Below are 15,426 nucleotides of genomic sequence, written 5' to 3'. Positions count from 1 at the left end.
TACATGGTTTGAATCAGATGAATTGGGGGGAAAAATTAGAAAATTAATTTCCTGTTTATGCCCAGTTTAAGATCATGTAATTTATTTTTAGAATTCTGCAGTATTCCATAACACACTTAAAATATAGATTCTTTTGATATAATAAAATATAATATAATAGTTATTTATTTTCTTCAAATGGAACATTAAAAAAACTTTTCTATTTCACAAAAGGTTCTTAAGATTTTTAAAATCTTTTCACACTAAGACAAAGCTATTGAACAATGGTTTACTATGAATTTGTGTTTTTGAAAAAAAAAAACATTTGCAACCTTGAGTATACAATAATGCTATGCTTTAAATTTCACTTGCTTTTATCCAAAATAAAGCCTAACACTAACACATTGAAATCCTAAAAAATGAGTAACAATCATATATTGCTAAGTAATGTTAAAAATGTAACAATTAGCTTACATATAGTTTGCCGTATCGATCCATTGTTTAAATTTCCATTATATTTCTCACCAGCTAACTCAATGACCATGGAGTCGGGAGCCGATGCCCAGCAGGGTGCAGACACTGCTGTCTCTGAAACTGAGAGCCAACAGATTACACAGGCCCAAATTGCCACTCTTGCACAGGTAAAAATAAAAATAAAAATACTAATCAATTGCTTATAGTGGATATCAGAAACATGACATATTGCAATTCATTTTAATATCTGATTAAAAATAATAATAATAATAATAATAATAATAGTTGTAAATACAAAAAAAGTGAGATTGGAGTCAGGATGACAGTGTGTGTGATGTGTTGGTCAGGTAACAATGGCTGCCGGGCATGGAAGTGCCACAGCACCTACAGTCACCCTGGTGCAGCTGCCTAATGGTCAGACGGTGCAGGTGCATGGAGTGATCCAGGCTGCTCAACCTTCAGTCATTCAGTCACCACAGGTGCAGACTGTCCAGGTAAGACATCTTAACACATCCATTGGGTCTGAGACTCATTTTCACCTGATATGGGTGCGTTTTCTGTGATTCAAATCACAGTTGGATATAGAGCTGGGTGATTTGGCCTAAAATCTAAATCTTGATTAATTGAACATTAAGTCAATTACGATTGAAGAACAATTCTTTTATTTTACACATGACCCCACACAAAGTGGAGTAATTAAGTAATTTAAAAGAAATTAACCTGAAAAAAATTGATCGATTATAGGTTCTGAATGTCGATTCAGATTATTTTTCCTAGTTGGTCAGCAGAGCGTCTTTACAATTTTTTAAATCTCTTGATCACTTGTTCAGATTACGTCAAGACCATTCCCACTTATTCTGTTATGCGGTTCGTCATTTATATCAAACACTCAATTCACTGAGTGCTCCCATGTAACATCTTCTATGTCCAGTTTCATAGCGAGAATTGTTTACTGAAGATCTAGATTGTCATTGTCATGATTGTCATGTAGATTGACATGAGGGAACTGTTATGTAGCTTTAATTTAGTTATTGCTCTTAAGATATAATTACTTACTAGGAGCATGTCTTTGGTGCCAATTTGGATTTATCAATCAACTTAAGTTGCATGTTTTGGGACGGTGGGAGGAACCCAGGAGATATCCACGTGAGCACAGGGAGAACTTTCTTACAGCATGTCCCATAACCATGTTTTTGTTCAGTAGGAAAAAATATGTTTTTTGGCAGTTTGAAGAGTTTACATTAAGACAATATCAAATCAAATAATGTTTCCAGCTACCACAGGACACGGAAGAAGAAAAAAGTCAATCTCAAAACATTGACACCATTTTATAAAATAGACTAAACACTACATCATAGACTAGTATTTAGCATTGTCCACTGCCTATCGATCTGTTGAAAATGCATCTAAATACCAGGTATAAACTTACAAATATTTTCCTTGTGCAATTTGCTTGTTTGAAATTAAATTGCAGCACATTTTAGAGATGCTAAGCTAAATGAATTATAAATAGCTTATATTATATTATAAAAAAAAAAGTATTCCAAAAATATAGTAAGACCTACGCATGACACAATTTCCTGTTGATTAGATTTCCACAGTAGCAGAGAGTGAGGACTCGCAGGAGTCAGTAGACAGCGTGACAGACTCTCAAAAACGAAGAGAGATCCTTTCAAGACGTCCCTCGTATAGGTACGTGCACGTTTCTCCATGGTTTTGAATTTCATAAAGAAAGTTTTCCAGTCAACAGCTGTCTGTGATCTATAGGAAAATCTTGAACGACCTGTCATCAGACGCTCCAGGAGTTCCAAGAATCGAAGAGGAGAAATCTGAGGAGGACACTGCGCCTGCCATCACTACAGTGACTGTGCCAACCCCAATATATCAGACCAGCAGCGGCCAGTACAGTAGGTCACAGTCCACCACTAATGCATTTTCAGTCCAGTTTTTGTGCACGAGAACAGGTAAAAGCTTTCATACTGCTTGCCGTTTTTGAGTGGCACTGCGTTCCAGTTGCAGTGCATCTTCAGCATTGCAGCGATCGTTTTCGCATTGTCTTTTTTGCTGTGCTGGATACAGAGAACAGCAGGTTGTTTGTGACAAAATGAACAATGACAATATGATACAATTTTGCACCAATCATTGTAAATGCATTATTAAAAAGTACAAAACACTTCATTTCCATTAGTTAAGGAAAATTAAATACATAAAAATGTTTAGTCCAAAAAGTTGCAAAATGCGCCCAAAAAAGAAAAAAAATAATAATTCAAAATGCATTTAATATAATTGGAAGGTGAAAAAAAAAAAAAAAAAAAAAGACACTGGCACCTAGGGATGCACAATATATTGGGTGTATATATATATATATATATATATATATATATATATATATATATATATATATATATATATATATATATATACATAAACATAATAGTCACATCACAGGGTATGCATGTTCAGTTTATATGTTGGGATTATAGTTCAGCATAAGATTTATGGAATCACTCAAGACAATGTTTACATGGATTTAAAATGTACACTTTTCTACAAACTATGGATTACAATGGCAACAGTAAGCACACTTCAAACCTGTGCTACATGAAAGCACAACGGCCAGTTCCTGTCTCTGCTCTGCATCATACACGCATTGTAGTATGTGTGAAACAAGCAGGATGTTTTCAGATATTTTATATTTAAAACCTGTATCTCCAACTTCATAATCACTGCTCAACATGTTTGAAGCTTCATTAGAAAAATTTTTAAATGTCAATATCACAACGTTTCGACCGACATGGTTGAAGATGAAGACCATGTCGGTCGAAACGTTGTGATAGACATTAAAAAAAAAATTTCTGAGAGCTAGTGGCAGTGTGCCGATTTACTTTGAATCTTTTGCTAATAATGTTTGTTTTTTGTTTTTTGTTCGTGCACCTGCCTTCAAGATTTTCTAGATGTGCGCACATTTCTGTTGTTTGAAGCTTCATTAGAACATAACTTCATCATACTGGTTCTTAAAACAAAAGCATCATGTGCAATCTTTTCAGACACTGTGTTTTGAATGATCTCTTGATTGCCGTTTCTCGTTCAGTCGCCATTACACAGGGTGGAGCAATTCAGCTTGCAAATAACGGCACTGATGGAGTGCAGGGACTGCAGACTCTCACCATGACCAATGCAGCAGCAGCCCAGCCAGGAACCACCATCCTGCAGTACGCCCAGACCAGTGACGGTCAACAGATACTCGTGCCCAGCAATCAAGTGGTGGTACAAGGTGAGCTGTGCAAATTCTCCTAGATCTTTCACAAAAGATGCAATTGATCATTTCTGTGCTGCTATAAGTAAAAGGGGGGGAGCAGATCAAATCAGCATATGAATTTCGGTGCTGCAATAAGAACATAAAAGCAGGACACCAAAAGAGCAAAGCGCGCAGTACGCATGATCGCATTCATCTAATTTGCTTAAACTAAGCATTCTAAAGTATGGCTATATTTTACAAGCAAGGATTCTGACACACCAACATGCAGCAGATGTTTTACAAATGCTGCGTGTAAGGGAGAAACTCATCAAATTTATGAAATTTGAGGGCTCATGGAATCAACTTAAAGGTGAGGAATCTACTGATAATGTGCCAGATGACGTCAGAAGCTGTCAAAGACAGAGTATGTTTACATGGACACCAGTACTCTTATTTTAATATGATTAAGACAATACTCTGATCAAGAGTCTTCCACATAAACAGTGATTTTTGATAATCTTAAAGGACCACAGACAAACTTCGCAGGACATTTATTGGCTGGTGACGCAATGACATTAATGGATCTATGTGCTATAACGTGTAATTGGGAATCATGAATGTAACATTCAAAAAGCAGCTCATGTAAACACCTGAATCATTATTGTCTTATTCAGATTAAGGCAAATCATTAGATCAATGATGTCCATGTAAAAGTAGTCACAAGCCCCAAACCCAGAAAAAAATATGTGCTCCCTGACTTTGATGACAGCCTTACAGGTTAGTAGTAAGCTAATGTAATGTTAATAATGTAAATCTTGCATTTATGCTTACAAACAAATGATCAAAAGAAATATATTAATGCAATTTAAATATATATATTTTTTTACGTTTACATTAACGTATTATAAATATACATTTATATTGTTCAATTATAATGATTTTATATATATATATATATATATATATATATATATATATATATATATATACACACATATGTGTGTGTGTGTGTGGCTAAAAAGTATCGGTTCAGGTACAGTTACAGTTTTAAAAGTATTGATTTAGCACCGGTATCGAGAAAAAAAAAAAAAACGATACCCAACCCTAATTGAGTGAGCCACAAGACCAAAACGTTTTTGATTTGATTCCACAATTCTCAATTTGCAGCAGAATGGGTAACTAAAAACCAAAGTAAAAAAAAATAGAAATTATAGAAAATACTAAATTAAAATACAATATGATAAAAATATACAAATGAAAACAAAAACTGCTTTCAGCATAGCTTTCGCAGTGAATTAAACTTGATTTGTTTTTTATTAAAGCTACAAAAGTCTTTCAGTCAAGAAATAGTGATTTTGTCCTTTTCTTTTGTTGTTTGATTAATAATGAGCACAGTCGGCAAAAGGAATATACCTATCCTCACTTTAAGAGCCACACAAATCTGATTTACTGTTTGCATTTTCATTCTCAACTCTGTTAATTTCTTACACACGGCTTTATGTAAATAAAAATCACCAAGGGTCACGTTGACATTTTTGCATGTATTTGATTTAGGGCTGCACAGTATATAATTTCAGCATCGATATTGCAATGTGCGCATCTGCAATAGTCACATCGCAAGATATGCAGCATTTAGTCTGAATTAGAGTTGACCAGGGACCACAGAACACGTGATTTGTAGAGTCACTGCTAAGTCTAACCATAACAGGGTGAAAGTTTATCATCTGCTTGTGTTTTTATGGCCTGTGACTAAGCATTTTAAGAGTATTTAAAACATTTTGGCACAAAATGATGTCTGGAGGTGTAATAAAGATTAATTGTATCTAATTAAGTATAAAATTTATGCGCACACACACACACACACACACACACACACACACAAAAAAGTTTCTTATTTGAAATGTAGATATTTGGACTAGAAACAAAACAAATTAGAAGCAAAAATACAATTATTTTACTTGCCCTATTAGTAGGTAATTTATTATTTTAAGGAATAACTTTTAATTGTGACCTATTTATTCTGAAGATGTAAACAAAACAACATTTTTATTTTATCTAAAGAAATGAACAATATATTTGAAATATTTATTGAAGAAAAATAAAAATCGCATTATCAGATTTGATCATTCAGGCATGGACATTGTGCTACAATATGGCTTCACTTGTCTGTTTTGGTTGGTCTCAGAGCATGCACATGCACAAAATAGTTCTTTTATACTTTTAAAAACTTAATCAAGCGAATACACTTCAATAAATCAAGCTTGTCCCACACTGAAAAAGTCATATCACATGATTTTACTGATTTCCATGTAAAATTGGGCTTTTCTGAGGAATAAATCAAGAATGAATCTGGACTTCCGGAAAGGAATGAGATATGGTTAAATAATAGTATTATCCTAAATGTTCTTTGTCATAAACGTTGGAGGCCAAAATCAAAATGGAGTTAATTGCACAGCCCTAAGTCAAATTCACTATTGAATTAATGCTTTTTTTGACTGTTTTATTTGCCCTATAGCTGCTTCTGGAGACGTTCAGGCCTATCAAATTCGTACAGCCCCAACCAGCACTATTGCTCCAGGTGTGGTCATGGCGTCCTCCCCTGCCCTGCCGAGCCAAGGAGGAGCTGAAGAGGCCACACGCAAGAGGGAGGTCCGTCTCATGAAAAACAGGTAAAAAGCAAAAGTCTGCCAGATCACCATTGGTGATCATAAGTTCTGGGATGATTAATCTGAGTTTTGTTTTAATGCAACGTTCTTGTTTTTTTTTTTTTTTGTATTGGCACATTTTAGTTATCTCTTCTAGGACATTTACCACTTCTACCTGGTGTTAAGAGGTTCAAATGAATCTTGTTACCAAAAGTGCTTCTTTTGTCAAGACTCTTTTATAGAAAATTAAGGCTCACAACATATAACTGGCAGTGACGATTTGTTTTAGCAACCCTGTTTTACAATGAAAAGAAACATCTGCTTAGTAGATCTAAAAATGTCTGTCCTCTTGCAGAGAGGCTGCTCGTGAGTGCCGTCGGAAGAAAAAGGAATACGTCAAGTGTCTGGAGAACCGCGTGGCCGTTTTGGAGAACCAGAACAAAACACTCATCGAAGAACTCAAAGCACTCAAAGACCTGTACTGTCACAAATCCGAGTGACGCACCAGCCGTTCTCTCTTCATTCTGGCCGATTCACGTGTACAGAGACTAAAGGGCGAGTCAGCCAGACACGGACGCATGTTTTTTTCTAAATGTTTTCTTATTTTAAAATTGCTGCAGACTGCCTGTATGAACACAAGAGCGGGAACTGAACTGAACAGAAGCCCCCCAGGCCAACACAAAACTCCTTTAGGATTATTGAATCATGTCATTTAAAGACAAAAAAAAATGCTGAAAACACAAGAGTGTTCTCAGCCGTCTTTACTCCTGGACTCAAACCGAAACTCAGAGGAGGGGTTTGTGGGGAAAATGTTTACCTTTTTTCCAGTGTGCTGGTGTTTTAAGTCATCAGTGACTTTTAAAAGAGTTACAAATACTATTTTAACTCTCATTTCAATAGTATGATAGACTGAGATGGTGATTGAGAGAGATGTGTTGGCATCATTCCCTCTTGGAATTCAATTGTTTTGTTTAACGTGACAGACTGTTACTTTTATTTGGCGTATAGTGCTGTTGTGTTTTAAGTTTTTACCTTTAAATATGAACAAAGTATATAAAATGATGAATATTGATTTACAGAATCTATGCCATTTATAAACTGAACTGTGTATTGTATACAGAATAATATAGCCCATGTATAACTTCAGTTGGACATGTTTCGCTCATTTACGTAGACTGACTAAATTGGATCTAAACTTATTTGCTTAAAATCCTGCCATTGCAGTAGCAACAGTTGCACAAACATGATAGAGAATGGTTATTTTATTGCTGACATTTGCTCACACTTATATGCACAGACGTGAATCGGAAATACTTAGCAGGTTGAAACATTTCTTTACATAAATGTTGATCATATTTGGCAGATCACTTTTGAGTTATGCTTCTATATCAGAGCTACATTTGGATTGGATCCAAAACATTCTATCTGTGGCATTACAGGCTAACGCATGTTTTATGAATATTACATTGGCTTTGCTATATGATCAAGTTTTCTCATTTCAACATTATGAACGTGGTGTCTTTGTATTTGGTAACATAACTAAAAGGTGTATGTTATCAATCTACTATGGCATATGCATATTGGCAGCTATTTCATAAAAAATACATTTAAAAAGGACTTCTAGGTTTCTTTTTTCCTGTTTGCGTTTGTCTGAGCAGTTGGTACCTTAAGTTACAGTTTGCCTTTATAATATTAGCTATATTTTGTTTACAAAAATGGTCAGTTTTAGTCTTTTTTTTTTTTTTTTTTAAGTCTGACATTTGTTATAAGGTTGTTTAAAAACAAAGGGATTTCACATGTTGTTTGGAGTCTGACATTTTGCATATTCTCTGCATTGAGTTTGTTAAATGAGATTAAGCGAAAGTGATAGTGAAAGAAATGACCTTTTGTCATCTGTTGGCGAGTACATCATCTGCTGCTGCTCTTAAATTTGGAAGTGTCTGCCTGACGTGTCCTTTACGTGCTCAAGCGTGACAAATTAAGGAAGCAATCTCTCCTCAGCAGACACTCGCTGTCCAGATCTGCAGTCTAACTGCTCGCCAAAGCTGACATGCAACCCGATTTCTCTTACAAAACCAATTATTTTCTGACACGAGAATCTGAATTGGCTCAGAAGGACGGACTGACCTCAGCTATCAGAGAAAATGCAAATGTCTGTCTGTTTTCAGCGATAACATCTTTATTTTTCTCAACGGACATCTTTTCCTCTTGTACATACTTCTGTATGCAATGAGATTGACCTACTGCCATGACGGCCAAAGTGAGCTCTGAATTATGCGAATAAGTGTGTTTACCTTGATGCATACAAAAAGACCAATCAATCAATCAATCTAAAGCAATGTTTGATCCTACTCATTTTTTGGACAAACAAATCATGCACTTTTTTGTATGATAGCTTTCACCTTTTGGACACTATGTACAGTACCCGGTTGGATTTTATAGTGTTTCAAAAGTTTAGAAGTGTATTGTATATACTCTGTGACTTGGCTTACATTTTTAGAAGCTTTGCACTGTGTTACTGTTACAATACAATTGTGTATACTCGTTGTCCCCCACCTCCTTTTTGTACACAAATGTAAATCTTTAATAAAATACTAATACTGAGTAATGAGTGGTTTGAAATACCATTTTCCAAGGTGCAGTGTGCTTAACTTTACTACTGCACTAGAGAGATGAATGAGACCCCTAGTCTGAATGTCAGTGTTGAGGGGCCCTTGACTACCAGGACCCCAGGGGGGCCTTGGGCTTTAAGGTTGTACATTCCAGGGTGGTGAAAAAAAACAACAACAAATGATTGGAATGTTCATGAATATACGGGATGCCCATAGATAAGACCTTTCAAACTGCACTCTTGGAATTTAAGGGCTTCTAAGTGCCAATTAATTTTGTTGTTCTAGGTTTAAGTTAGATTCATGAGAAGAAGGAGAAAGTTAACTAGAACAAATACAATTACTAGGAAAAAAAAACAGTTAAGAAAAAGTTTGGGCAAATTATATGCAAATATAAAATTAACTGTGACTGGTTGCTATTGGGCCTGTACAATGCCTAGTTTTCCTTTTTTTTTTTTTTTTACCATACTGACTCTGATAATAGAGATGGTGCATAACCATCTCTAGGGTTCACAGAGAATGGTCCGTAAAAGAGAAAATATTCAGTCAGCTGCAGTTATGTGGGCTCAGATTCCTTGTTGAGGTCAGAGCGGAGAATGGCCAGACTGGTTTCAGCTGATAAAAAGCCAGCAGTAACTAAAATAACCACTCATTACATCCGAGGTATGCAGAAGAGCACAGCACATCCAACCTTGAGGTGGATGGGCTACAGCAGCAGAAGACCACGCTAGGTGCCACTCCTGTTAGCTGAACAGGGAACTGAGGCACCAATTTGCACAGCCTCACTAAAATTGGACAGTGGAAGACTGGATTGGAAAAAAAACATTGCCTGGTCTGACGAGTCTTGATTTCTGCTGCAACATTAGGATGGTAGGGTCAGAATTTGGCGTCAACACCATGAAAGTATGGATCCATCCTGCCTTGTATCAATGGTTCAGGCTGGTGGTGGTGCATGGTGTAATGGTGTGGGGGATATTTTCTTGGCACTCTTTGGGCCCATTGTATCAATTGAGTATTATGTCAACGCCACAGCCTACCCGAGTATTGTGGTTGACCATGTCCATCCCTTCATGACCACAGTGTACTCCTCTTCTGATGGCTATTTCCAGCAGGATAATGCACAATGTCATAAAGCGCAAATCATCTCAGACACATCTCTTGAACATGACAACGAGTGTGTAGTCAAATGGCCTCCACAGTCACTAGATTTTAATCCAATAAAGCACCTTTGAAATGTGGTGGAACGGGTGATTTGCATCATGGATGTGCAGCCGACATATCTGTAGCAACTGGGTGATGCCATCATGTCAGTATGGACCAAAATCTCTGAAGAATATTTCCAGTACCTTGTTAAATCTATGCTACAAAGAATTAAGGCAGTTCTAAAGGCAAAGGGAGTTCAACCCGGTACTAGTAAATCGTACTTAATAAAGTGGCTGGCGAGTGTATATTGCACACTGTAAAAAATGCTTTTTCTGCTTAGATTTTTTGTCTTATTTCTAGTCTAAATATCTAAAAATTTCTTATATCAAGAAGCATTTTCTAGACAAGCAAAACATGTTGTCTTGTTTTGAGAAATAAAATGCCAATATTAAGTGAGTTTTTCCTTAAAAGAAAATCTGTTAAGACATTTGGACTAGAAACAAGACAAAAAATCTAAGTAAGAAAAGCATTTTTTGCAGTGCATCACCAAAAATTATTGAGGTCATGTCCATGTGTTGTGCGATAAGACGACATATTGATTGTGACAGCTGACAATTGTGACAATTTGAGTTGTTTTCCGCCAATGAAAACTGGATGTAAAAGTATTTTCTCATAAAGATTAGTTAGAAAGTCTTTGTTAAAGCATTGTAACTAAGCCATAAACCAGGGGTGGCCAACCCTGTTCCTGGAGAGCCACCTTCCTGCAGATTTCAGTTGCTACCCATATCAAACACACCTGAAACAATTAATTAGGACCTGAGCACCTCGTGATAATTACAGGCAGGTGTGTTTGATATGGGTTGCAACTGAAATCTGCAGGAAGGTGGCTCTCCAGGAACAGGGTTGGCCACCACTGCCATAAACAATCAAAAAATGAAGTGAGTCTCCATAAATTCGGGCTTGAAGCAAAGTATACAAGTAAAAAAGGCTCTATATTTAAAACCAACTTCATTAAAAGGAACTATGATGCATTGTGAATGACACTGTCCCAATTCATATACTATCCATCTTAAATAGCATGCACGTGTAATATAGATTCGAAAGTGCAAATCCAGGCTTGCTGTAATGGATATCATATACCTGTAGTAATGAATTAGGTTTTATTTTTAATCATTTTAGTTTATTTCATTTTTTTTTTATTCTAGTTTCTGGATGGGAATTTGAATAACTATAAACATGGGTAAAATGTATTAAACTACAAACATGGCGGATGCACAATGGTTAAGGGTAAAGAGTTTTGAATGGTCAATTATAATCTAACCCGATGGAACATTTAATTCATGCTTTATACATATTTCATCTGCAAAAATATTATGGACTATTAAAAAGATGCAATTGATTACAACTTCTGAATGCACATCCATGCAAACACTAGACTTTTCCACTTCGAAAGACCTGTGGAAAGCAGATTAATGTGCCTCTGCATCACCAATAAAGTAGGATGTTCAATTATTAAATTATATTTTATATAAAATTATTAAAATGTTATGTTTCTTCATAAAAAGAGTGCATTAGGAGATGGTACAAGTAGGTTGGAATACAGCATAACACTATGCAATATGACTGACTGATTGGTGAAAGTTCATGCACAGTATTACATGCACATTTTTTTTCATACAAACTTTGCTGTTATACTCATTTTAAAAATTGAGTCAGATGGGGTATTGTAGCAGTTTTTGTGCCTGTGCCTTTAAATGAAAAGGAGCTCGTTCTACCCTCTTTTCCCCCACATATTAGGATGTACATCAGATTAATACTGTTCTAAAAATGTAGGGTGGTGCCTGATCTTGTTCTTTGGAAACGGTTTGGATCGTTGAAAGACAGATGTTGCTAAAATAAACAAAGAAAGGTTGAATTGATAAAGGCGGAGCAAAAATAAGAGGCATTCCATGTGACCAGAAGTGAAGAAAAGTAGTTTCATGAGTAGAATGATAAAGAAATGATAAAGCGCACAGATACATTGTTAACAAGCACTACTATACATCTATAAAAAATATTTTTTTTAGAATTCATTGCAACTTTGCATGTGTTCCACCTTTGTCTGCATCTGTTGGTGTTGTGTAACCTGGCCTTTAAAATGCATTTAAAAAGTTTAAAGCCACTAAATGCCAATTCGCACTAGAAGCTGGAAAATGCAAACCACCATCAGATTACACACTTTAGACCAGGGATGCCCAAACTCTGTCTTGGAGGGCCAGTTTCCTACAGAGTTTAGTTCCAACATTAATTAGACACACCTGAACCAGCTATTCCAGCTCTTACTAGGTAAACTAGAAACCTCCAGGCAGGTGTGCTGAAGGAAGGCACCCCTGCTTTAGACATTCCATAACAATCTTGACAAGTGCAGAATCGGTATGTTCAGTCAGTGAAAACAACTCCAGCAAACAAAAACTAACGCTGAAGGTTACATTATCTGACAAAAACAGATCAAAATATCTGTTGCCATCTATAAGATCAATCATAAGTAAAATCAGCGCAAATATGATTTGTACTTGATTGGAGAATATATTATATTATGAAACATTTCCAGCTGAACAAAATATTGAATACAAGGCAGTTTTATTTTTGTTCTCCTTTTGCGCGCCATAAACTGTTTAAAACAGTCTAATCAAGCTGTCTTTAGAGAACACCCTGATTTTTAGATTGATGAAATACTACCAAAACATTTTTACTGTTATATTTCTTTCTATTTTAAACAGCACAAATTAAATTCACCCCATTTTGAAAAAAAAAGTCAACTTACTGCTTTCAAAGGCAACTGGTTTACTCATGTCTTTAATCTAAAGCAACCAACCGCTTCTTACATTATAATAAAATAGGGCTTAGATTAGTGGTTAACAAAGTGGGGGTTAGGACCCCCTCAGGAGTCACAGGACAATGGCATGAGTCCCTTGGTGATTTCCAAAAGTAAAATAAATTGAACGTCTAGAATTATCATCTTTTATCCATAACGCACAGAAAATAAAATGTAGTTTTTAATACTAAAAAAAACAACAACGTGCAAATGAAAAGACATCAGCCTTTAATTTTTTTTTCGTGTTTAGGTTAGATTAACACAGCAACAGCATCAGCTGCAGCAGATTGATTTTAGCACCAGGTTAAACTTTGACATCTTTATTTTAATTAAATACATTAACTATGAATACAGGTCACAACTGAACATTGAGAATGATCTCTGATTGGTGGTCTCCAAAATTAAACCAAGAATCAGGGGCAGAGTTAACCAATAAGCAAGTCAAGCGGCTGCTTAAGGCCCCATGAAATCTGAGTGCCCCCGAATAAATACTTATAATTTATACTCATAAATTATCTATATATAACATAATTTTCTAATCACATTTTGTATGATGAGATTTTAAAAAAAATAAAAGTTTAATGTTTATTACATTTGTGCAAATGTGTCCCCCACCCTCAATTATGGAGCAGTCCAGCATTTAAATTAGGTAAAGATTTAGGTTTAAATATATAATTTGTAGTCATGTATTAATTTTAAGAAAACAAATGCTTTAAAAAGTTTTACAAGATGCTTTACATTATTATTGTTGCTATTATTATTTTGCATTAAGACAAAATGTAGAAAATTAGGGATTGAGTAATAGAGTGAAAAAACAGTTAAATAAATCATTTAAAAAAAAATAAAATAAAAAAATCACAAAAGGTGCATTTTAAATCTTTTGGGCCCCACGGTCTGAATTTGGTTAGGGCCCCCAAATCACTAAATCCGCCCCTGCCAAGAATAGACTTGTGTTGACAACATTATGCACACCAGTCTCTTTAGTTGAGGTTAATATTAAACAAATTAATAAATTAATATAAAAAATGATGTTTGTTAGACTGTTGCACTTTGTGTTGTAAATATGCTAATGTTTATACCGGCCTATTGTTGTGTTAGCAGCGTTTGTATATTTATAACAACCTCTGTGGAATTTAGGGGTCGCAAATCACTGGCATTGTTATTTTAGGGGCCGCGGGCTGAACATTTTGGGAACCCCTGCTTGGATCTTAAATTGCTGTCAGTTACTGGTGATGGACATTGTTTACATGCAGCTAGGAAACAATTTAACAACAGCCAAATTAGTAAAATTAGAATATTTTGTCAATTTTAATATCAAATATTTGATCATTTAATATAACCAAATATTAATATGACTATCAAAATCGACATTGAAATCTGCAGTTAATTAAGCTGGATTAGTGACAATTAAAGAATGAACTCACAATGCACCTCAAGTTTACACAGACGAATAAACAAAGTTGGGACATATGTAACAGTTTAGTCCCACATTACATAAAAAAAATAACTAAAATAATATTGCTTTACTTTTAAAGTACGTTACTCGTTACTTAGAAAGTAAAGTAAAATTACACAACTCACGTTACTTGTAATGCGTTGCCCTAACACTGCACATAAGCTATCTGTTATTAAGAGTTTATTTCAAAGTAGTTAGATTTTAGTCCCTGCAAATGATAAGTTTTTAACACTTAAACCACTCGCTGAATGAATGCTAAACTTATGGGTAATATTGTTGCAACTACACAGTTAATATTTCACAATCAAAAAAATAGTACGCATACAATATACACTATGCAGTACGCTAGTAGTCCATTTCATTCCGTTCACAAAGAGGTGTGTAAACGGGCGGGGTTTAAATCTCTAGCATGACGGCGTGATTGACAGTTCTAATTACCAGTCCCTGAACAAACATTTATTTTGTTTTGGCAACTCGTCCAATCGCAAATGATGGAATGTCAAAAAGGGGCGGGTCATCACCTGCGTCATTCTGAGCAGATGGCGGTGGTGGCGGGGAGAGGATCGCTGCTGCACTGGCCGGCGAGGAGGAGGGGATAGCGGGGGACTCTTCGACGAGACTCGGTGAACAGAATCCAATAACGACATACAAATCCGGAGCTTAAATTAGCCGATTTAAATGGACCAGACTTTCCTCATATGCCGCGATAAAAGACTTATTTTATTTTGCTACCAGCTCGACGGCCTGAGGATTTGAGTGATTATTGGATCCAGAGTTTCAGCCAACACACAGATCTACCCTATACAGAAGGATAAATGCTCGGAAGTCTGCTCTTTAGGGGCCATTTCATCTGTTCCCGGTTTGAACCGCCAAACTGGCTTAATTCAAGACATATCCGGACATTTAAACCAGTTAAAAGGATGGTTTATCTCGGTTAGCTCGGCGGCTAATAACTCGCTTATTCACAATGAATCAATATTAGCCGTTAGCAGTTAGCATGTACGGCTAATTCAAAAGGAATAAATCCG

The 15,426-nt window shown here is 35.7% G+C and overlaps 1 protein-coding gene across 4 annotated transcripts in view; it reads left to right on the top strand.

The window, feature by feature from the left end:
* Positions 1 to 8,944, top strand: part of creb1b (cAMP responsive element binding protein 1b) — a 14,877-nt gene extending 5,933 nt beyond the window's left edge. For 3 of the 4 annotated variants that reach the window (NM_001441411.2, NM_001441412.2, XM_087266434.1), the window contains 7 exon segments: positions 508 to 620; positions 801 to 947; positions 2,045 to 2,145; positions 2,221 to 2,360; positions 3,545 to 3,727; positions 6,207 to 6,360; positions 6,692 to 8,944. In NM_001441411.2, the coding sequence (NP_001428340.1) occupies positions 516 to 620; positions 801 to 947; positions 2,045 to 2,145; positions 2,221 to 2,360; positions 3,545 to 3,727; positions 6,207 to 6,360; positions 6,692 to 6,836 (975 nt within the window). In that variant the 5' untranslated portion in view covers positions 508 to 515 and the 3' untranslated portion in view covers positions 6,837 to 8,944. 4 annotated transcript variants of the gene reach the window in all.
* Positions 8,945 to 15,426: the final 6,482 nt, after the last annotated feature.

Source organism: Danio rerio, chromosome 9 (assembly GCF_052040795.2).
Source record: "Danio rerio strain M-AB ecotype USA chromosome 9, GRCz13ab, whole genome shotgun sequence".
NCBI classification, from domain to species: Eukaryota; Metazoa; Chordata; class Actinopteri; order Cypriniformes; family Danionidae; genus Danio; species Danio rerio.
This window is presented reverse-complemented; position numbering and strand designations above follow the sequence as displayed.